Source organism: Galendromus occidentalis, unplaced genomic scaffold (assembly GCF_000255335.2).
Source record: "Galendromus occidentalis unplaced genomic scaffold, Mocc_1.1 scf7180000077486, whole genome shotgun sequence".
Taxonomy (NCBI): Eukaryota; Metazoa; Arthropoda; class Arachnida; order Mesostigmata; family Phytoseiidae; genus Galendromus; species Galendromus occidentalis.
In genome coordinates, this window is record NW_003805474.1 from 427,082 (window position 1) to 452,073 (window position 24,992).

The following is a 24,992-nucleotide window of genomic DNA, read 5'->3' on the forward strand; positions in this document are numbered from 1 at the left end:
GCCGCCATCAACGTGGTCAGTGAGATGAATCAAAACCACGACACCGAATGTTTCGAACAGAATCCTAACTCGAACTTAACGGAATGGAGCCCTCGGCTAAACAAAGGAGAATGACCACGGCCGAAATACTTCGACTGGAGACCCAGATCGAGTTTGAAAATCTGGCTGGCGGAAATCACCCGACGCTCATTGAGGCCTCGCGAGCCGCTCATCGTCATTCAAAGACAGAAGTCAAGTATCATATAACGACAAGACTGACCTCGAGTTTAACATCTTTGTAATGATTCCAACATCGATAAGGATATCCTGTATAAGTGTCGCTGCAGTCTCTTTTCCGGGCTGCCGAGGCGCAATCGCGGTTGGGAGCAGGGGTGGATCGAGGTGGAATTTGCGGGGAAATTCGGAAGAAGCTGTGCAATCCCCGTCTAATGGGAGAGTTCCTCAGGATTCAGATCGATGGGCTGTGGTGGTTCGTTGGGGAGGATTTCGACCGTCGGATGGTGGGATCTCGTGTGGACGTAGAGGGAACACAAGGACGACGAAAGCGAAACCGCTGACGATTGCTTACTAGTGACAAATACTCTCTCACACTGAGACACACACAGACTGGAGTCGATACAACGCGGTCAAGGTCTGTATACGCTAAGTAGATAGACGCGGTTCGCTTGGGGACGCACATGAAAATACACAAATATATGATTTCTGCATCTTTTCTTCGAAATATGAATCCCCCTGAATCTGTGAACGTTTTTCCCCTCTGTTCTTAGGGAACAAATCCCGCCTGTAGATTCTCGTAATCGTCATCAATCGATCACCATGTTAGAAAATACTGAAAGAGTCCTGCCGCAATCCGTATTCTTGGCGAGCTGCCTCCGATTGTGACCGGAAGTGGAGAACACTATTTCGGTAATTACGACCTCGGGCGAGCCTTCCCGCGGATCACTGGCGGCTCGATTGTGTTTCGGAATAAGCTCGATTGTTATATACGGTCGAGCGTACCCCTATGAATTGGGCCCGATTGTTATACGACCTTCGTACGATTTTTTCACACCAGAACACGGAAGCTCGGATCCGCGTCGATCATTTCATGGTCCTATTGAGGTACGAACGAGGCTCAGAGGCGTGGTATCTCTCGATTCTCCGTCGGTTACGGCACGAACGGGGTTCGATTGTGGTACGAGCACGACAGGAGCAGCCGTCAAGCTGCAGAGTCAACGAGGAAAATTCCACTCATTCATTGATCCACCGATAGCTCCTGGTCGTCCTACTCCCGGTCGTTTCCTTCCTCAGCTCCGGGTTCTCCGTCAAGGTTTTCATCTTTTTACAAACACCAAAATACACAGGCAGTTTCACGTGTTTCTGCTCTATATCCTCCTCTTCATCAAAGTTATCATCTTCATATCACAGCAGTGCGGGCTCGAACCGTAGTGTAGCCCGTGTTTCCTGTCTTCTTTGTTACTTTCTTCCTGTTCTACGGATTCTGCGCCCATGACGCCATTTAGCTCTCCGAAATGCTTTCTGACTTGTGGTCCACCTCAGGACGTTCCTATCGTCCGTCCAGGATTGTATGTACAGGATATGGCCTAGCGACGACGTTCCCAACATGTCTCCGTGGCTTTGTATCTGTCCGCAGTACAATAATTCGAGATCAGGAGGAAGAGAGGGGGAGACATGGGGTGAAGGCCCCACCGGTGCAGTGGAAGAGTTGAACACTCTTCGGGATGACCTTACCGGAGCAAGGAATGGAGGATCACAACGGCCAGAATTATGAACGAGCTAGGTCTGATACTGCAATCCGAGTGGTTCGTGAGACCTTCTTTTTTACCAGCACGCTCCCAGAAACGCTTCCGTTCAATACTGTTGACCTTCTTGAATACGGACGTGTCGTCGGACACTGGTCGCTCGGGAACTTTGTGCTGCTGGGTTCGCTTGTGGTGGGGCCAGTCATGTTTTCGGTGAGGTGCCACCGAACTCGAGGGGGCCGCAGCCGCCGAGGGCACGATCGGATATTGGGGCCAGTAGTCGACCGTACTTCCTTCCGAACTCGCGGGATGGTGGCGGTTGTGATGAATGCGTCGGATAGGCTTCTGGGTCGGCGGAACCGGATAGAACGGGTAGATGACGCTATTCTCGTCAGGGTTCGGAGTCGGTGTCGTCGTCGTCGTCGTACTACTCGAGCTGGGGTTCGCTCGGTGGATCTGCTGATCACCCTCTGCAAGAAAGAGAATTCGATTCGGTTAGTTCCGATTTTCGGATCGCGTCGCCGACTTGACGCGCTCGTCCGCGAAACCTCTACGAGAGCTACTTGAGTCCCATTTCAGTTTAGACAGGAGGACGAATCCCCGAATGGGAACCCCAGATGGGAGAGAGAGAAAAAATAAATGAAAATAATAATAAAAATATCAATAATCTATGTATAATAATCATCAGCTTTGAATCAAAAGTCGAATTGAATTATGCGTACCTTTCTTGCAGCAAACTTTGAACTGGACCTTCATGTTCTTCGTCAGGCAGTGGTTTTCGCCTTCGCGAATATCTTCGGGAGCCGCAATGAAATAATAATCATTGCCCGGCTTGAACTCCAAGCCTCCTGGCTGAGGAGTGAATGAGCGGAATGTGATTGTGAAGTACATGCTCTGATGCGGTTTGTTGCACTTGGCGATGATTTTCGCCCGCGAAAGATCTCGGATGGAACACGTCTCGTATTCTTCTTTCGAGACGTTGTAGATGATGTATTTCTCAGTTTCGTCTTCGGGCACGTCCTTGTCGTGTTTCGGGCACACGATGTTGACCTGGTCGTATTCGAATACCGTGTTGCCACGGTTGACATCGATGATGTGATCCGTGTTGTCGATACGGAATCTGGAAACGAGAAGAGGAACCCGTTAGCGTCATAGCTCTGTCTGCGAACAGCTTCCTGACGCAGGGATCATCTGGATCTCCTCTTAGCGGAAGAGCCCCCAAACTTCGTTAAGCCCAACGCTCCGGGTCTCGGGTTCGCTTGAACAAGAGAGGTAACATGCAGTTCGCCGCTTTTGTCGGCTGTCACTCGCGTTCGTGGTCGTCGTTGTTCAATTCGAGGTGTTTCCTCTTTTCGCGCGGATAGTTACGAGATTTATTACTTATGTTGCTTAAAACGAAAAAGCCGCCCCGACTGAGACAGCGGGAGTTGACCCTGGAGGTGTTTCGACGTGCGTATGTACGCGACTTCGTGTGCGTAAAGGACTTCACGCGACGGGGGGGAGAGAAGGAGGAGAAGGAAGCTAGCTGGTATGCCACTTCTCCGCGCGCGTCCAGATTAAACCGCTTGTGTTGTTTGCTGGTCTGGAGCGGAGGGACAAGCCGGCCAACAATCACTTCGTTATGCCTTCCCCGCAACCACTGCCGCTGTACTACACGGCATTGAAAACAACGACGACATACCGAGCGTCGCGTGAGTACCCGACTGAGCCTGTGGGTCCTCTCTTTCTTCTTTTCGAAAACTAAAATGTCCGATTCGCTGTGGGTTTCGGTGCGCCAGTGGAACAAATTTTAAATTTCTCGCCCCGTCTGATATTCGTCGATCTGACTGTGAGTGGGGGAATAGACTCTCGCTGTCGGCGGACAGGACGACGACCGCAGCAACTCTCGTAGGCATCGTGAATCCGCCGTACGACCAATCCACGGAGTCGGTAACATTGTAAACAACTTTGAGTTGTCAATTGAAAGAAGAGAAGCGACTCAAAGTCGAATGCCTTCGTTGAGAGCTTCGACGATAGGGTGGAAGGGTGAATTGGTGGGTGTCTCACCGACCAGCCTGCAAGGCGGGGAGTTTGAACGCTAGCCGGGAGAGGAGTCGGGGGTAGGTTGAAGATGCTTCACTGAATCCTAATCTCCTTTTTGTATTTTGCCGGTAGCAGCGAGCGGGAGACTGGGTTCGCAAATGTTAGTTTAATCCCCAGCCCTGGCTCGAAACTCCTACCTCAAAGAGAATGGTGCATTTTAGATTATAGAGTGGGAAGTCAGGACGTCTCAACCACCAGAAAGGCTCACCGGTCTCAGGCTGTGAGTTGAGAGACGTGAGCCTCCCCCGGCGCAATTGCGCATTCCCTCGCTGAGTTTCCTTGACAGAAAACTCGAGCGACTTCTCATCTGTTCCCATCTGGCAATCGATCCGATTGCGATTCCCGGTACCGACTTCGTCGGAGACCCTCGCAAGAGCCCGGGGAGTACATGTGAACGTTCTCGGTTCGCCGTCCTGTATTCGTCGACCTGACAGAAGACATAAGGGAACAGCGTTCACCGGGTTGTAACAAGGAGAAGAGCGAACGGGCTCCTCGAGCGAAGAAATTCGAACAAAGCGGCTCAGTCCCGAACAACTCTTCGCCTGCAAATCATCCATTCCAGGAAAGTAATGATGAAAAATTACGCTCCCAAATCCGCTCGTCGTGGAGGCTTAAGCGTTCCTCGTAGAAGAGAACACGATTCCGTCGAGTCTCTAACGTCGCCCCGACTCCTTCGTTTCTATCTATCTATTTATCCATAGTCGCTGGCTCCGGGTCCTTTCTCTTTTGCTGGGATGAGCTTCTTCACAAATGGACGTCCGCCCTCGTCTGAGTCACCCGGAGCGGCGACGACGACGACGACCACTTCAAAAACACTCCCAGATCTCCTTACACTTCGAGCAACATAGCGGCGGCAGTGTCTGGTCGGCCGTTTCGCTTCGGTCGATCATGCCTCCTTTTTCCTCCCCCTCTCCGGCCCCATTATTCCTGAGCGTACCCCTCGTGTGCACCCCATGAGCCATTTGACATGCTTGCATTTGTTGTTGTCGTTGTTGGTGGTGGTGTCCATCTCACAATAGAATAACGCAGCAAGTTGGATATTGAATAAGGGAGGCGGAATACGGAGGCGGACAAAGCCAAAAGCGGCTTCGAGCGACTGAGGGAAAAACTGAGGAAGCTACGGCCCGAGCCCCGACACGAGCTCTACCGCCGCCTCCACCGCCATTGCCGCCCGTGGTTTTACCAAGAGTCCCTACGCTGCTGGTGCTGGCAATGCCCACAGCTCAAAACGACTCGGATGTGGGGCGTGGGCAACGCTTGCCAAATGGACGTGATTTACGCCCCTTTGGGGTCAGAGATCCGATTTGAACCCCGGGCAACGTTGATTTCTCATTCGGTCTGCTAGTCCCGCGAGCTCGGTCGCTCGGTCTTTCTCTCTATGTGTGTGCGTTCGTTCGGTAGTCCGTTCCCGAGCGCGTCCGTCCGTCAGTTGGTCCTTCCGTCCAACTCTCTGACCGGGTGTGTGACCCGTGATATAGAGCACTTCCCAGAATACTTGTCATAGTTTGCCAACGAGAATGCATTCACAACAAATACGGGAGTTCATCTCGGCGGCGAACTTGACAACAACAACGAGCTGTTTCTGTTTCCTACTGGGCCTCAGCAAAGGGTTCTCAGGCGGTGTTCCAGCCTCTATGCTCGCTCTCGTGGCTTGTGGAGCTCTCCTTGTCCTCTTCGTCAAAACATCAGAATCAAAACATCATATGCCGGTTGTGCTATCACTTCGAGAAAGGGATCCAGAGCCGGAATATGGACGCGCTCGATCCGAGATACTCGACCCGGCAGCGACCTAGTCAGTCACTTCCAGTCAGTCAGCCAGTCAGCCAGGTAGTCAGCCGAAGCCGAAGAAGCCGTTCGGTCTGAAGAGAGAGAAAAACGAGACAGATCCGAGCGGACGAGAAATGGAGAAGCCACAGCCCCATGAGAGGATCCCCGTGAGAATCCGGATCAAAGAAATTCTTCCTCCTCCGCACCAGGATCCGAGCCCTAAAAGTTCCTCGCTTAACGCTTAACTGCCGCCTCCGACACGAACACCGAGCGCAGCGAACGCGTCCTAAATCGCCCATTGGCGAGGGAAAAAATTTAGCGTTCCATACAACAATAATTAGAAGCGTGCGAGCTAATTGCCCGTGAAGTCTCCAGATCTCTCGAGCGAGAGAGCGAGCATGGTGAACTTGTTCACCTGGTGGAGTTTGTTGTTTGTCGTCGCCGCTCTTTCGGTCGTCTCCGCTGTTGGCGTTGGTGGAGCACCACATGAAGGACAGGAGCAGCATAGATTATCGAGCAACGCTTTGTATTCAAAACGACTCCTCTCGACACCGGTGGACAAAGCGGACTCGACGCCGAGATTCCAACCACGTCCTGACCATCTGGAGAAGAACGACGTCGACGACGACAGCAACAACAAAGTCGCGATCCGAACCCTCCCGTAGTCGACTCAGGCCATTGATAAGCGAGCGACTGGAAAGAGCGGGTTTCGGACCAAGAGTCGCCCGCCGGAATCCTGCCGATGCAAGCCGGGTCCTCCAGCCAAAAATACCTCTTTGGAGGAAAAGCGTTCTGTCAAACAAAACTCAAGCCTGCCGGTAGAAATGTCTCGCGGCCAGAAACCGCATCGCTGATCCATACATCAGCGAACCACGGGCTGGAACATGTTTCCTGCGCATGTCAAGGGGTGGTAACCGACAAGATGTATTCGGATAATTAGTTAACACTCACTCGGCTAGAAACACATGTTTGTAAGTGTCATATCGGATCTATGTGTCCGTGTGTCTCATAGGCGTTGAACGACCTGACGCCGAAGCGGTGGCACCAGACCCTGATGAACCGTCCGGGACTCCCACCCGTCTTCTTCTTCCACCCTCGGTTTCGGATTTCTCTCCAACAAGTCCACCTGAGTTCGATGATCACGTGGGTGATTCGTCGACGGGACACCCGAAGGGAAATCCGACGAGCCCGGCTAGCTCGCTAGAGCTTGCTGGAGTCTACCGAAGGGGTTGTTGAAACAACTGCAATCAACTTTTTTGACTGCGGCGCGGTGAAATAACACCGGCCCAACCTGGCAGGACAAAACTGTTCATTGTCTGTCTGGAGCTCTCGGTCCCTGCTGCTGCTGCTGCAATCCCCACAGGCTCTTTCTTCGTCGAGTCCATTCTTGTTTCGCTGTTTTCCGCGAGGCTCTATCTCGCCTTTCAAATCTTTCGGTGGTGGTGGTGGGGTGGTCTTTTAATTACGAAGTCCCGGCTCGGAACCTTTCGCTTCCGTGCGCTTCGCCCCGACCGTTCCTTTAAAGATCATACCCCGGCACTCGCCGCTGTCATTGTCTAATTCTTCTTCGACAATTCAATGCAAATCTCTGATTTTCGGAGCGACTCGGCCAACACCGAGGGAAATTGAAACGAGAATGTCGTGCTCCCTCAGGTCTGATTTGGTCTTGAGAATTATTATTTTCGCTATTTCTCGTTATTTTTTCTCTTTCGGCTTCGCTTTTCTATCGATTCCTTCGCTCATTAACTATCTGATCTCCGAGACAGATCGCCGAACGAACGAACGGACAGAGCTGGCAGAGCTATTCGGCTATCAATGGCAACATCACAAACGTCTTCGTCGTCATGGCTTTTTTTTTCTCGCTTCGTTCACCGCGCGATCTTCTGAACGTATCAGCAGAGAGCCGTGCCGATAGCTGCCACGCTCACTCAGTCAGACACGCGGGCTAGTTGGTCGAAAGGCGGTCGAGCACGCAGACCATGGAAACGATCCCGTCGTCGTTTGGGCGTAAGGCTTGCGTGATTCGCGTCTTGCGGAACGTGCGGCGTGACCCGCGAATAATTATTTCCTCGGAGACCAATCGCTCGTACCTGTCGTCATGACGTCGAACGAGCCGACGAGGCGGATTATCTCGTCTGCGAAGACAAGAGGAGGCTCTACCTCTGGAGGGAAAAATGCTTCTCGGAAGACGAGGGCTGCTTGAGTGCTGCACCGCGGCATCTCACCGATAGCTCCGTACGTTGGGGGTTCAAATTCAACATTCCGTTCAGGCCGTCATCAGAGAGGAGTCCCACCACCCAGTCGGACAAGGGAATGTAGAGTAGTTCAAACCCTCTCCGAGTCCGATAGGGCCGGCCTGATGGCGAGTGTGCTCACATGAATGGAATGCAAATATGAGACTGGAGCCACAGTGCCACCTGCATAGCGACGTTCCAGCTGGTCGTGTTTGCCGGACGTCTTAAAACAGAACGACGGCCAGAGCGACAAAAACGGCGACAACAACGACGACGACCACGAGCTCGGTAGAGCCTGCGACCGGATAGGGGCAGCAGGGTCTACGTAGTCGGCCGAACCACCCAAGCGACATGGCTGCTTCTTGGCTCGCAGTTCGATCTTTGTTTGTCAAATAGAAACGCCCGCCACCTGTGAAATCCGTGTCGTCATCGTCGGTTAGCTCGTTTGCTGGCTTACCGACACCACCAAGCCCGCTGTCTACTAAACCGGTACAGACGTGGAGATCGACAGAGAGCAACGACAGAAGAAGAAGAAGAGAAATAACTCAGACACCAGATCAGAGAGCTACGATTGGCGTCAGATTAGTTCGGAGGAGACAAACGCGAGCGAGACCCACGGATGACGAGGGCGGATTCTCGACGCGATCGGATTCCGAGAGACCTTCTGTGCTTGATTCAGGACAAGATGCAAGTAGGACTCGACGTATGTAGCTTGTGCCTAATGCCACACTGCCTGGGCTCCTCGAGCTCTCCGAACCTATTGTCTCCCTTGTTCCCGTCCTGCATTCCTGCATCTCGTGTAATGAGCCGTGAGGTCTCTTATATCAGCTGCAGCACGCTGTTGCCCATCGTCTGGAGGAAGGAGCATCGACGTCCACTCCGAATGCAGCTAATTACCCTGTGCTTCAGCTTCCCTACTCGGGCCGTCGCGTCGTCGTCGTCGGAAGCCAGGCCTCAAAACTATTCTGCCCCGACCGACGACGCATCGGCGAAGGAACGACATCCGAGACGAGGTGGACAAACAGACAGAATGAACTTGGATTCGAGAAACCGAAGCCATCGGACAGCCCGAGATGAGGGAGGAGATTTGATAGAATGCGCACAGATAATATAGATTGAATTCGCGCGGGATTCCGGCTCGATTGCCGTTCCTCTGAGCTGAGGCACTTTCTACAACGGAGGTATTCAAATTGTAGATAGACATCGAGGACGTGTCATATCAACGAGCGACGGAGACGAAGACGACTCGACGATCTCTTATCTTCCTACCTACCTGCCTGCCTATCCGCTCGCTTTCCTGACCTGGCTGGCAGGCAGGCAGGCGGGCAGGCTAACTGTCTGCTCCGTTGCCTGTCTACTGGCCGCCGACGGCTACTATCTGAGTGAGTCGGATCAGTCTGTGCGTCTGCAGTCAACCGCCCGCATTTTCTGCAGTCCTCACAGCACGAGACAGAGGGGACCATGATGATGACGATGATTAAGCAGCTTGTAGCCGACAAGTTTCAGGAACCAGTAGTGCTCAATCGTAGACTGCCCTAATCGCATTCCAAGACGTACGGAGACGGAGAAGGAAACTCCGTAGAGCTACGAGCGAGTAGCACGGAAGAGGCGGCCAGAACTTCTGGCTCAGACTGTCGTCTTCCGGGCACTTCTGTCGCGACAAGGTTTTAAGGAGAAGCATAAGGAGTGGTTTTCTGAATTTCGATACTTGGGCAGAACCGATTGCTCGTGAGCTTCACCCCCAGAATCTCACGGACCGATGACCATTGTCCTCTCGTGTCGTTATTGTTGTTGTTATTATTATTATCACTATCGTCGTTAATGCTGGGAAAACTACTCGGGGCTTTTTCTTTCCCTCTAACAGCTGCGAGAGCAGTTTTTTTTCCTTCTTTTTTTATAGGGACGCATCCTCCTCAGGAAGGTTCCCATGGATCGAAGGAAGCAGGCAGGCAGCAGTTGCCTTGTTTCGTCGTCATCGTCGACTCCATCGTCTTCTGAAGTCAGTTCATTTCGCGCGTCGAGTCAGAATGACTTCAGAAAGCGTTCATCGAATGACGACTTCGTCACGACTGCCGGCCAGGAGTGTGAGAAGAAGATCTTCGGTGTCGCGGACAACAACAACAGCCGCAACGACGCCGATGACGCGGCCGCCACCGAACTGACGATGACCAACCATGAACGAGAGCAGCCCAATGGAAGCCAGTAATAAAAATCAATGCTTCCATCTATTCATCCATCTATCGTTTTAGCCGAAAGCACCAACGAACGTCAGTCACCCATCGGGCTGCGAATGACATGCGTACGGGCAACGGTCTCAATGTTATCTCCTGACGGCTGTCTTCTCCTGTGGCAGCAGTGACGACGACGACGACCGGCTTGGTGCTGCCATTGGTGCCATTCGTGGTGGTGGCGACGGCAACGGTGGTGACAAGCGAGGAGATGGAGTATTCTCCTTTTCGGAGCCTGTTTCACATCACTGGGTCGACTGAATCAAACTGGCCGCCGACCTTATCGTAAAAGGTTGGGACAGGAGACGCTTCGACGAGGAATGCATTGAACTCGAGGGGACTGGCGGCTTTAATTACAAAAGACCCGTCGGCTGAAACGATAAGCGGCGTGTAAGGATCGCCCGCGGCCTATCTTGACAAATCCTCCTCCTGGGAGTTCCTGAGTGAGGCGGGCACGCAGGCGTCGGCGGCGGAAATAACATCAATGCAGCAGCCCGGAGTGACCGAGGAACGCGGGACACGATAACCGCGAGCCAAGAAACGGCCACGGATGCGGAAGAACGTAAAACAACGGCGTGTTCGAAGATTTGGAGGATCAGTTTCGGAAGTCCATCCGTTTTTCTGTTCCAATCCTCAGAATTCTTCGCGGTTCCCTCCGCTCCGCCTCTCCCATCGTCGGTCTTCCGTTTCTTAGGAGCCTCCACGATGTCACCGCTGGGACCGGGTGTTCTTCTTCCGTCCGAGGGCGTCATCGGTCAAAGCGACGCATCGGAAGCGAAATCACTCAAACGAAGGGCGCAGCGAAATGATAATCGACAAATGCAGCCCATGAGAGATTAGGCCTGTAATCTCGCAGAGGTGGTCCATCATTCGAGATAGGAGTCACAGCGTTACTACTCCGATCAGTCAACCACGGAAGAAAAGCATCGGAAGTAAGTTCCCGATACAGCTTTCGAGGGAGCATTCCGTCGGAATATACAGAATCGAGAATACGTGAGAATACCCGGAGTCAATAAGAAACAACTCCGGTCCATCGTATTGAATTCAAATCGGAATTCGTCGCTCTAGCTCGTCGAACTCCGAAAGGCAAATTCAACACGACACATCAATCATGCCGGCAGCTTGAGGTGACCTCATGAATCTCGAGGTCCTCGCCGTCGTAGCCGACGTCCTATCGGATCCGGTCGACTTTTTTCTCCTTTGAGGAAACTCTCCGGGTCTTATTCCCAATCGTCTTCCTCGGGAAAGTGTGTTCAAAACCGCGTCAGGACGGAATCTCCCTCGCGCTCCATACCGTTCTCGGTCTTCGTGTTTTCGCCGGAGATGATGCGCGGAGTCAGCGGAGAAGGGAAATCTTTGCGATTCGGATCTTATTGGGAGAAAGCCCCGATCGAGCGCATCGAAAGTGCGTGTGGCACGAGCAATGCGAGCGAAAGCCACATCGTTCTAGCGGTTCGCATACGAAGAAATGCATACGCATATGGACCAGGTATGACCCCCTTTTCTCTCTTTCGAGTTTAGTAGACTCGGTCCAACCCACTTCGTAATCTGCATTTGAGCGAGCAATGAGTAGTAGTAGTAGTCGTCGTCGTCGTCATCGTAGTAGCAGAGGCAGTACCTGCTGCTACCATCTGGGCATCGGCTTAGGGGGTCACCGGGGGACCTGGGGGTCAGGTGGGAAGGGACCGGCATGGGGATGGGTACTAGAGCTTGTGTTTTAAGGTTTTTGCATCGGAGCCTTCCCCCCTCCCACCTTCCCACTTATTCTTTCATGTCCGACCGCGTATGCAGGTGCGACCGGACACGCCACCCTTCCCCCTCCCCCTCCCCCTTCGTGTTCCCCTCTTCTTCTCCATCCAGCTGGATGTTGTTAGCTCTGAACTTCTCATGGATTTACTTCGTTCCGTTCCTCGCTCGGTTTCTTTTCCGCTCGTCAGACAGCGGGCTAACCAGGATCTACCCCGAGACCCCCCGGTTTTGGAGATGCAATCGCCATCGGTAGGAGGATATGAGTGACAGGAGCGAAAATAATAAACGGATCAAGATCGCTATCGGGACCTTCTCTTGGCGTCGGTGATATTTCCTCGCCTCGCTCACCAATAGGCTACCGAGCATCAGAGGCTAGGAATTCAGGCTCTACGGCCGATAGAGAGACATAAGGACCGAGAGACAAAACAGAAGGTGTTTGTGCATTGATCGAATGAATGAGAGAGCGGCGATGCCAACCACGACAGACTCAATTGAGGGCCTCGACAGAATTGTCCGCACCAGAGCCTGAAAGCCAACCAGAGAATCCAACCAAAAACTTTTTCGGGCTGATCCACACAGCCAAGGTTTAACGTCCCGGGTACTGTTATTCACATTGCTTCCGAGGACGGATCCATAGAGCAAATGTACCCAGGAGGATCAAGGCCGAGTACCTGCATATTTTTCCGGCGGCAGGGATCGAACCCACACCGCCTCCCGCGCGAGCGGCGTCGTTGCGGCTATGCACGTTTGCACGAGAAGTGACAAACGCGCTAACCACTCGACCACCCGTCGGTCAGAGAATCCAACCAGCTCGCCGGCTACCGGACTGACGAGTGAGGGAGAGAGTGAGTCGAGCAAGCGCTCTCGAGAAGAGGCATCTCGAAGCGTAATTTATGGTTTTATAGCGGCAGCAGCAGCATCGGTGTTCGAACGATGGAGAGCAAGAAGCCAAAAGGAGAAACAAGAACTCGGTCGGTCAGTCAGACTTCGAGTGCAGCTCGGATCCATCTGGCACTAACAAACTTTTGCTTCTGTCGCGTCGACAATATCGAGCATGTCGTCCTCAACAACAACGAAAAGGAAGAAAGAACGAAACACTCAATGTACGCATCGCCGGACTCGGCATGAATGCGTCCTCTGTCGTCGGGGGGAATTCCCCCGCTCCGAGTACGCCAACAACGGGAGCGATCATGTGTGGGAGGAAATAATGGAAGGATAAAAAGAAAGCCTTGAAGGATCATTCTGCTAGTCACTCAGCCAGTCAGTCGGTCAATCACTCAATCGAATCGATATGGAATGTGTCCAAAAAGCCTCTCTGTACCGAGAGAGGCTCCGGTGGTTTCCAGGAGCTGATCGCGTCGTCGTCTTGGATGATCATCATGGAAACGACGACTAAAGCCGCGTCGAGCACAACGACTCCGGTCCGGCGAATGACGAAAACGACGACGGGAGCAACCGATAGGAATACAGAACAGTGACAGGCCTTTGTGACGAGAGGCAAACGTTCACATTAACGCCTTATCCTTGTCCTACGAACAACTCCTACACGTGCTCTCGATTGACCGAACGACCGACGGATCAGCCGACCGAGCGACTGGATCGCTCAATAGTGTTCCACTCTATTGGACGCTGACGACGGATGGACGGCAGGCGCCGCATTACCCAGCAAGCCTCAAGAAGAGGCGGTACCGATGAAGAAGCGGCGGCGGCCGATCTTACAAGAAAGAATGCTTTATGTGCATCTTCTGGCGAAAATCGCGCCACCAGTCCTTTAAAAACAGCACCGCCTCTTGCTCGTTCGGTAGATCCTGCGTCAGTGCGTCCGGACCAGCGAGCGAGCGACGGGTCGGTCGGTCGGCCAGCGTCGGTGAATCTTCGACATTTTCCTTCTGGTTCCCCTGCGCGTCATCGTCGCTTCGACCGAGACTTCGTGCTCGTTCCTTCCTTCTTTTCTTTCTCCTTCTTCTTTCCCTTGGTAGAGAACATCTACTCCTGTTGACCCGACGACACCGGAGGCACTGCAGATGCCATTTCAAGCGAAGATATCAGCAAGGTGTACCACCTCGGTCCAGGACCCTGATCCGGCTGAATGGAGAAGATTATGATTCGCGGTGCGCCTAACGGATGTCCGCCGACGGCTCCACCGGAGTTAATCCCTGATACTTCGTGAAGATACATCGATAATAAGTGGAGTGGAAGATACCGGATACTTGATCTGATCCTTTAATTGTGAACGCAGTTCGGCTCGTTGCCGATCCAATAGAGACCTTCTCCCGGGGATCGATACGCTAATTGTCCGCCCGTACCGCGTGGAGTCCACGAACGGATTGCGGTTGTCTGAGCTCAACGCACTCGCACACGCGGAAGACATGGGGGATCAGACAGGCAGGCAGAGAGAACGAACGAGCCAGTGAGCGGGCCACAGGAGCGCTGCGAGGTTCCGTTTTGACACAGAAAACTTCGGCAAGATGACAGAAGTACAAGCAAATGTCAAGCGACATGAATGTCAACGACGAACGTCGTCGCTCAGTTCAGCAGCTGTCCAAATACATTTGTCAAACAAGTCAACTTTGTCACTCAGCCATGCAGTCGGTCGAGTGGGCTGCCTGTCCGGACGGTCCCTGACTTGCAGGCAAGCATCGAGGCAAGAGACGGACGCTAGGATTTGTCCTTTCGTTATTAAGTCGACAGCGACCTAGCTCGCCTTCTCCTCATCGACGTCTGCTTCTCATCTGGCCGCTCACTTCTGCTGAAAGGCTGACTGAAGTTTTCGTCGGCGAACCTCGTACTTGCCAGAAGCAGCAGCAGCAGAAGAAGAACCAACAACGACGAAAAGTAGAAAACCCGCGAACACCCAGCTTCTCCTCGATGAGTGAAAAAACCATTTTTCATATCCTCATCAAGTCATGTGTCGTCGCATGGTGACACCGTCGTCGCGGTCGTCGTCGTTCCCGCCGCCGCTGCTGTCGACCAGGCCTTGCGTGGCGGACTTTACCGACCCGCGCAGTATTCGTTAGTCGACGTCGATTTTCCAATGCGACACAACCGAGGCTGAGCCCGCATCCTGATCCGAGACGTCGACGGAACGAAAACTGTGGAACGCAATTAAACTCGCGCGAATCATTGTTGTTGTTCGCGCTGAATGTCACCGCGCTCGTGGGGAGAAATCATAGGACTGTGTCCGTCCCAAAGGCCCAACGCTCGTTGGGCTTTAAAAGGTCCACTTTTCTTGGACTAATTTCTCAAAAGGGGCCCACAATTGATGCTGTTCTTGTTGCTGCTGCTGTTGTTCCTGCTGTTGTTAGTGGTGGTGGCAATGGCGATCCTGATGGTGGTGGTGGTGGTGTCAGAAAAGGGAGGTACCTCAGTCAGTAACAGCCGGTCAGCGATGCTTCTAACGCTTTCTATTTTTTTTGAAGCTTCTTCCTTTCGTTCCTCTGTCTCCTTTCTCGTCTCCCCCCTGCCCTCCCCCCAGATGACACGCACGTTTTTAATGGCATTCGATTTGCATATCGACGCCAGCAGCTCGTTGACACCGAGACCCTCGCAATCGTACTACGGACGAAGCTCTTTCGGTCGAAGGTTCACGACACTCCCGATAGCTCTCTGTCGCGGGAAAACCTGCGAGTCGACCCCGCGTCCTGACCTCCATGCAATTGTGGGACTTTCAGGAACGCCAGGTCCCATGAAAACCTCACCGGAAATTAGCATTGACAGTGACAGGCAACTCGTCGGTGTCCGACAGAATTTGACGGATCCGGTCTGGGCATTCCGGACGAATTCTTCGCCCAATTCTTCTCCGAGTTTAATCGAGCGTTCGCTCTGCATTCGCCGGCTCGCTCTTTTAAGGCTTTTGGTTTTCTGCGCTCCTGCTATCGCTTCAGATTTTTTGCGGTGTCTACGTCGGCTCCGTACACTTGCCTCAGTTTGTAGATAGATCCGTAGAGAACCGCCGCTACCATAAGAATTCCCGTAGGCGTGAAGAACGCCGCTCCGCCGAAGTCGTCGTCGGCAACTTTTTTGAAGAAGCCATGGCGGTGGTGGCGGCGGCGGCGGCCCCATGAGGACTTGCTCGCTTTCTCACTAACGTTTCTCTTCTATATCACACATACGAGAGTTTTCTGTTCCTTCTTGGGGTGCCGTTGGCGTACAGACGAGCATCATCGCCGACGACGACGTCGTGAAGGAGAGCACGCTTCCAAGAAGAATCACTACCCGTCAAACCGGTGAATTCGTTAAAAGATTTGTCCCACCGAGAGCAGGAGAAAAGAAGAAATGCTTCAGAATAAGTGCATGTGAGCGGCCTCGACAACTTCACAACGAAGAAGCGAGCATACCGAATGGTCAAGTGGAGTGTTCTCGAAGAAAGTTTAAAAGACCGCGCCGAATACAAATTCCGAATGCGAATGAGGTGGAACCGCGGAAAAATGCACACGTCGAAAGGAAGTGTGGATGTGATGGCAACTCGAATCGAGAGACAAAAAGAGCAGGGTTTCGGGGTAATGGAGGTGAATGTCGTAAGCGTTGTAGATGTACGAATTCGGTACGAAGAAAACTGAGGGCAGAAGAAGTACAACACACTTCGAGAATCATGATATGATGCTGCTGCAGGCATGTCTCAGTTGTAAATTTCTACCGTGTAACTTATATGCCCGATGGATGCGACCGCTCACGTGAAGCCTAATTGTCGTCTGGCACGCTTTCGCCGGCCTCTGCCACACCGACCGCTTGCCTACATGCCAACCAGCTCGCCCGCTTCCTCACTCGCTCGCTCGGTTGGTTTGTTGACAACGCTTTCGAGGACCCTCAGCTCCTTCACCGAGCCTATTCGACACGGAAATGTCCAGAGGATCGCTTCGGAACCTTTCCTCGTGCCCGGAATTCTCCGAAAAACTGTCGAGGCGACAGATTAAAACAACAGAATTCCTCTTGGTCTGCTTGTTTCGTAAGGAACATATTAACACGCAGAGCTGTCACTGAGCGAGCGAGCGAAGGAACGAAAACAGCCAACGAGCGAAAAAGCGAGTGAGAGTTCGATGCTGGGGTGCCGCCGTGAGAGCGTGATGCACACCCAGGTGTGCGTCAGGCGCGAACCGAAAATTACCTAATTTCGGCTCGAACACACATCAAAAACGATCGGGAACTTTGTGTCTGAGGCCTTCTGTTCTATCGTTCGTAGCTTCGTCCGACGGAACGGCCGACCGGTCCGCCGGCCGCTCGTTTGCTTCGAATGCTCGAAAAGTGACGCGTATGCCGGGGTACGAGTAGAAAACAAGTGTGTGATATAAAACATTCACCAGCGAGGGCTCGAATAGTTTTCCAAACAAATGAGATGTCACGAGCTCACGCAAAGACAATCTTCCAGGGAATTCCGATGGAACGAAATGAGCTTCGGTTCAATTTCGCGGAAATCTCGATTCTGAGCCGAACACTTCTCCAATACGGTCGAGGATAAGAACTCAATGTTTTGATTCTCAGTCTCCGCGCTCCAGAGACGAAATCGAGACGCGGGTTCTTTCATATTCCTTGCTTGGATCCACATATTTGAACGCGATGAATACGAGACTTTCGGATGCAACCGAAAGGCGATGTCTCGTCGCCCTTTTGTTTTCGCTTCTCGACACTAGTACGATTCCAGCAGGCGATAAAATACGACACCGGAAAAGTCAACAAGTGTCTCGGGTTCGTCTCTGTTTCTGATCGTGTGCGGTGGCGGTAACCCACCAAGCCATCGAGACCGCGCTCAGAAGACGAGAGAACGATTCCGTCGAGGACGGGAATTGTGTCATCAGAGAGTAGAAAAGTGTGTTCCCGATTTTCCAAAGGCGAGAGAGACGAGCGAGATCGCTCCTGAAATGGGGAGAATCGAGGATTCCGAGATACTTACATTGGGTTGGTCATGTTCCAGTAGATGTCAGGAAGTTTAGCAGCGCGAACCGTCAGAGTCAGTGCTTGCACGATCACAGCACTCATCCATAGCTTTGCACCGACCATCATTTTGGTTTTCGGTGTTTTCGGCGGGAACTCACAAGAAGTTCTAGTTGGATTCGAAGCGAAACGAACAAATCGCCGCTTTTAAACTTCAGAAGCCGTCGTCCTGGATCGAGAATTTCTCGATCGATCGGTCATTAATGAAGTTCTCAACTCATAAGGGAGCGGCGCCGCTCAAAATGTAGCCAATCAAAAGTAGCGAAAACGGTTCCAATGAAGCGACTACGAGACGGCAGTGAGGAGCACTGTTGGCATCGAGGACGTCTGTCAATCCTCACGCCGACTGATGTCTAACGAAGAAGTTGAGCTCCTCAGAAGTTTCCGCTTCTGCTCTCAACGGTGTCTAACACTTTCTGCGGGCGGGAAGCAGCAACGGCGACAAAAACAGAGGCGGCGTCGGCGATAACATCAACTACAAATAATCCATTCCTTCGAGTATCGAAGGCCAGAGTAGAACTTCGTCTGCGGAGACGATGCGAAACTGCTCTCCAGGACAAGTTCCTCAATTCGTTCCAAGGTGAACTGTCGATCGGTTTCCCGGTATGCAATGCACGAACACTCATCCACTTTTCCCTGTGTCAGAGGGACTCAACGTAGCAACAACTCCGAGTAAGTTAAATCCTAGGAGTCAGAAAGTGCGCATGACCCTTCACTAACACGGTCTCTGTCGAACTGATCCTCGGAGGCAGAATCCGGTCGGTGGTGGTGGTGCTCTCTCGTGCTCAAAAGAGTTTCCCTCTCCCAAATGTCGCCTCGACGGCGGAGGGACTTCGATGGCTCTTTCCTCTTTTCTCCAAGAACCCGGTTTGATGGCCGGCCAGCCAGCTCGCTGTCCATACAGACAGGCTCCAACTTCTGTGTACAACAACAACGACGAGAGAAAGGGTAGAAACTTACTCGCCTCACCCTCGCCCCAATAGCTCTTCTTCTCATCGAAAGCAAGGCAGGCAGGCCGGCAAGCAAGCAGGCGGGCCGGCCAAGCCTTGGATTCCGTCCGCCAGGGACGCTGCGGACGTGTTTCCCCCCCAGCGCTTTCCCCAGCGCGACTCAAGCGGCCCCATCGGACATCAAAGCAAGCGGCGGTTTTAGCGCGGGCACTTCGTAATTTATTTGCTGTTTAACAGCGACAGCAGCAAGAAACGCGTTTGCCCTCGCTTCGTGTTGATTCGAAGTGACAACCAGTAGATTGGTCGGTGGGATAGTTAGTTAGGAAGTTTTGAATGTAGTCAATCGACGAGCAGAGCGCTCAGGAAGCGGCCTGGAATCATGGTGGCTGAAGCAAAAGGGATATGGAAGCTCGGAGTTGCCTTCGATCAAGTTCCTGACTGTCCGAGTGAAGCTCGCGATCGATTATCAGTCGGCGAGAGACAACTAGACCGATATAGCCTCGCTCGGCCAGGACTCCTCTCCGGGGGCCCGTGCCAGGATGAACCGATCGATGTTTGGAATGAATTTAGTGACGGGAACTGCGAACGGCACTGGGCAGATACAGGACGAATTCGAGGCAACGCTAGCTCTCTGTCCCTTCGCCCTGAAACAAATCCAGATCCTGGCCTCCGAATTCCTCTGGCTGCCCCAGAACCCGGTTCGGATGGAGCAGTATCAAAGAATTCAAGCGCTCACCCTGTCCGGAAAAGACGGAAGGTGCCCCGAATTCAAATTTCAAAGTGCTAGTCCATTGCCGATCGACCGAAAAATGGTAACAGACCTCGTGTCAGTCAGTCATTGATCCGCTCGTGTTCATTCGTCCAATTCCAATTCCAATTCCACCGCAATCTGAGATACATATATCTTCAATGGATTGATTAGTCATGACATGACAGCGCGACGAGCGGCTGTGAGCGACGAAATCAAGGCAGGGACACTTAGGACCGTAGAAAGAGTACAGCTGGTAGAAGAAAAGCGAGAAAACACGCTCAAGCTAACGGCGACATACCGAGTCCCCAGAGGGTTCGAAAATGTCAGCAATGATGTCGCATCAAAGAGTCCGGCACACGCGCCCATAAGCGTAACTATTACCACGACTACATGCGAGCGCTACGCCACGGCCGCCTCAGCTATTAAGCAATGAGAACGAGAGAGCCTGAAGCGGACATCAATGTCAAGAATCGAAATGAATGTTTCCCACTTGGGTCTTCCCTTCTTGTTCTCTCGGTTGCTCGTCGGTGTGAGTGTGTCGAATGTGCCACCTTCCCACGGACTCTCTGCGGCGTCATCTTCTAAACATCCGTCTATCTGACACTCTACCGGAGTCGGTCAATCAAACGGAACGGATGAACTCGTCTATTTTAGTCATTCAATAAATCAATCTCACGAAGTGACTGCGTAATTAGCATCGATTTTTGTGAAAAATCTTCGTCGACGAGAGGAAAGGGCCTTGTTGACGGAGATTCGAGTTCCATGCGATGGAGATTTCACGCTCGATTCCGATCTGAAATCATACCGAGAATCCAACCCATGGAGCGATGATACCGATGAATATCGCTGCGGTCGCATACCGTTCATTGATTCGGATGTCGACGGTATGAGTGCACCCACGCTCAAGATGTGTCTTCGAAATGCTTCATCGATCCGCGTCGCCCCGAAGTTCACTGAAGCCTGCCGCTGTTTGAGCCTTTCTAATTGGAAGCCCTTTTACAACTAGATCAGCGAATGAGCGGACTCTGGAGAGAGGAAAAAAACTTGCTTCTGAGAGACTCGAAACGCCAGCCACCGGATCAAGAAACAATGCTGGACTTCCCGCAGAGAGCATGCGGCTGAATGAGCGACTGAGTGACTTCTCTCGTTCTCGGTGAAACCTTCCTCCCCGTGCTCAGGTGCCTCAGAGGATGAACCAACCGACCAATTAGGAATCGACTGATAAGCAAGCGGGACGGTGTCGCGACGTCCAGTCTTCGGGAGGCTTGTTTTCTCTCTTATTCCGCGGGTCCTGTCGCTCCTAATTTCTCTTTTTCTCTTGCTCCCCTGTGACCGGCAGCCGGCAAGGCTAATCCGGAGATAGGCAACGCTATCAGTTCGACCAGAAGTGCGTGTAGCAACAACAAGCGCCGGTAAATGATAACGATTGATAAATTCTAACTCGATTCTGTCGGACTACAGCCGGCAACGAGGGAGAAACTTGAAAATACGAGGGGAATAAAAAATGAAGTACGAAGCTCGAGAGGTTATAGCCGGGCACTGTGTGCCCGTTTCTCACAAGACGAGCGTACTGGAGGGGCCGATGATCCGCACGGAACAGAAAAACTCGCGAAGAGCGGAGAACAATGATTACGTCTCAGGACAGAGTTCTCAAGCAACCATCGAGCTCGCAGCGAGAGCTGAAGGCATCCTTCAATGGATGTCGGCTACGAGCAACTTCACTCGAGGCCCACAAGAAGCCGAGAGTCGAGGTCGCCGTTCGAGGAAACAAATTATTGCAGCCGATGAATTGAAGGTGCGATTCTCCCGAAGCGAACGCAACAAGAGAAAGAAACGCATACACGACGCCTGCCCCGGCCGCCCAACATCCTCCGAGTCGGCGACGGTGGTCTCTGGTGGCCGCGGCACGATACTCAGCGACCCTAATTGCGGTGTTTGCATCCCTTGCTTCGATTCTCGAAATTTCCTGGGTCGTCGACGTCGTCATCATCGTGGCTGTGTGTATTTGTCGTCAGCTTCATCTCGACGATGGTCTCATCTCACCCACTATTCGGTTCTCCGGTCGCGCCTCCGGTCGCGCTGCCCCCCTGGCATGGGCCAAGCGGCGATTCTGTCCGTCAATTTCCAGAGACACCTCAGCTTCCCCTTTGGGGTTCGGCCTCTCACAGCGCGAAGTTTCACGCGATCGGTTTCCGTTGAATTCGTACTACGAGCCCTTCGGTTCTCGTCGTATAGGAAGGCAGGTTCTAGGTCCCGAACTTCGGTTACACGCTGCTCTCCTGTATGACGAAGAATTCGACTCTCGCACTCCGATAGATCCCCAGGCAAAAAAAAGGGAACTTCGAGAAGGTTCATATCCTAATCCGGGGCCTGTGATCCGACCAGATGACTGCCGAACTACCCATTACCGACCCGAGAGAGCGGTTGTATCAGAGTGTAAACACAAGCTGGATACGTTCGAAGAAGGTCAGGGTTCAAGAATCCAACTGTCTCGTTGAGCAGTTGGTCATACGCCTGTGCATACAACGCGTAGCTGCATAGACCGATCGGCGCGCTGAGTGGGTGCCTGACTCAATGATATCGGCGCGTCGCTGATTGCCACATGGCGCCGTACCATATTTTACCAGGTCCGCGTCAGATGCGATACCTTATCTCTCGGAAGTATTTTCGGACAAGTTTGTTTCAAACATGACGCTGTCTCCGGCGAATAAGCCTGCCCGCAGCATTCGTTCGGAGTCGAAACCTTACTTAGTGAAAGCCCTGAACGAGATAGGTTTCCCAATGAGCTAGGCCCAGAGCTCCTAAAACTTTGTCAACCCAAGTCTGTGAAAATATTGACTGATCCGAAAGACCCTCCACGACACAGACGCGAAAAAGACTAGAAGGGGGCAATCGCTAAATTGCTGTCCCGAGACCTCCGAAAGATCCGACCACAAAAGGATTTCAGCGCGGGAGCTAGACTCGACCACACCAAGAACTCTATCGCTTCCAACTGATTGTACATGCAAATGCCCGAAGATCTTTATCGGGCTCGAAATATGCCCGGTATTCAAATCTTCATCGTCGTCTCCGATCCCAAGATCCCCAATTAGGCGGGACATATGAGCGTGAAGGAAGCTTGAAGTTCGAGAAATCTAAATCATCGTCATCTCATCTTTGGAGGTGAAGTCGGGCCTTCCTCTGAAGTTCGATCCTAGAGCTGAAGAACTAAAAAATAAAAGAGTAATAAACGTTCAAAGCGAGACGAGATTGAGGAATTATCTTTGTTTCTCCCGCTCGCTGGCTGGCTGTTCTCATGTCGAAATTCTTCGTCCGCTTAAGTTTATGGCTTGCGGTCGGAGAGGTCTCTTCAAGCTAGCGTCAAATATCGGTCAGACCTCTCGTATCTGCAGAATCACTCTTTTGCCCTCCGCCTTCGGTTACTTCCGATATCATCGGCACAGGGCGATACTAATTTTCTAGGTGCAGTCTCTTTCCTAGCCTTCGGCGGCACAAGGAACATCCGATTCCGGCGTCTCGCGTCGCTTCCAATTACCTCTCGTGAGTTGTGTTTACTTGAGAGCTCTCGAGTTTTTCTAGTTTGTGGTGTGTCGCTCTCTGCTCGGATATCACCGCTTAATCCATCAATACCTACTGGTCCGCTCTCGGACGGGTATCAAACGCGACTCGCTCCCGATGACAATCGTCGACTAGAATTTCACCCTTTCCTCCCCGGGACCGATATCGATCCTATTCGATTTGATTTAGAGACCGAGATTTCGAACCCCGACTACCTGAGCGGATCTAAACACTTTCTCGACCCCGGTGTCACCGGGTACCGTAGTTAAATAGGTCCTCTTTCCTCTCAACGGACCGCATCTATATTCATTCGATCACCTTTGTTTATGCATGCACGGTTCCATTGAGGATACCACTCTCAGTCGATCGCTGACTCGTGCCCTGAAAGAAGAGTCAATCCTTATACGAGTCTGTCCGAGTATCGTCGGACATCCATGCGCTTGTAGTTCTTGTTCAGAGAAGCGTGTGTGCTTTCAGGTCTATTGTCAGAGAGCGGACATTTTCCCACAAGCGCCATAACCAGCTCTCACACGGCCTCTCTCGCTCTCTATAACTCATTTTCGCTCTCACTGAACGAGTGAGTTTAGAACTCACTTCACAGCTTGCGTTCAGACACGCTCTGAAAATGACGCTACTTCACACCCACAGGCAGATGTTGCGCATGCGAGACCGGCGAACTTGTTCCACAGCTCCCTGGGATGTTCCTGAGGTTCGCATTTTCATTTCCTTCCACCGTAGAAGCTGAAACAAAAACTCGTTGTTCGGGGATAATCAGAAACTCTTGCCTGCGTCGAGTCGGAGATGCGAGTGCACATACTCAGACTCTACGTACCTGTTCGGGGGACGATTCGAAGCGAAAATAATCTCCCAAAAGAAGGAATATTCGTCGATCAGGAGGATTATGAACTTTGGGGAGGATGAGTAGTCAATGTTTTTTGCCCTTTGGATTTCATACATTCGAAATGCCTTTCCTAACTCCGAGCTCGCTATTCAGTTTCCCTCCAGAGGCTTAGGTATCCGTCGAAACTTTTCAAAAGCAAAGTGTCCGACGCTCTGAAACTTTCAAACTCCATGTCAAACACCGCTCGTTCGTCCATACTGTCTGAAAGATGCGCTGGATTAGGACCCCGCAAAGTAGAGTCCACCGCGAATGTTTATCGGCCATTGAAAGGTTTTTTCTCCCGCTCGAGGGGACCGCATTCAGTGTCCGTATGTTTTTTTTCCTACTTACTAGACCCTGCTTGAAAGACGAGTCCGCCCGTGGCTGTTTCCGCTCGCTTCCGTGATTCCCAACTGACGGGATTATAGAGCTTCAATACAGAAGGAGACGACAGCAACCGAGTGGGGGAACGAGGGAAGATGGGAAAAGTGGATATAAAAAAGAGATTTCAACCCCACCGAGTAGACAGGCGGAATACATACAATGGACACTGAAGGCTTAGCCAGGTATCGTTCGTATACATAATCGGCCACTACGTAGGCTCGAGTGGGTGGGGAGCACCGTGAAGCAGGGCGCAATAGAACGTGGTGGGGTTCCGCTTGAGCCGACGTTTCGCAGACGACAGAGAGTCCGTGGAAGAAGTGGAGCAGAGCCCTGTGCATACGCCGAGCTCTCGAGAGAGCGCAAATCCCGAACTTGCCGCGTTGGACCCCGAGACCCTGAGCAAACGAGATGAACTCCGAGAAGCTCAGTGTTTTTTTTTGACGACTGCGAAATATCAACGCTTCGTCTGAGACTGATTCCGTGCTGTCGTTGTGATGACGCAGGAGAGGACAACAAGCACAGGAAACGGAATCGCTCCAGAGGGAGAACGCAATGGTTTCCTCTCGCAAGTCCCGAGGCGCGGACATGAATAACGTTTCTGGGTCGATGCAAAGCAAACAATTTATGGGGTCGATCGCGGAAACCGGCGAATTACTTCATTCAAGGAAGCCAAAATCGCTCCTCAATAATTTACGCGAACAACAGCGGCATAATCAAGGAATGAAGGACGGGCCTCCAT

The 24,992-nt window shown here is 52.3% G+C and overlaps 1 protein-coding gene across 1 annotated transcript; it reads right to left on the reverse strand.

Annotated features, from left to right (window-relative positions):
• Positions 1–1,727: 1,727 nt before the first annotated feature.
• Ephrin (ephrin) lies at positions 1,728–24,992 on the reverse strand. Its single transcript, XM_003745944.2, has 4 exons — positions 24,954–24,992; positions 17,690–17,781; positions 2,465–2,862; positions 1,728–2,212 (listed from the first exon to the last, which is right to left on the reverse strand). The coding sequence occupies exons 1-4, from the start codon at positions 24,990–24,992 to the stop codon at positions 1,728–1,730; spliced, it is 1,014 nt and encodes a 337-aa protein (XP_003745992.2).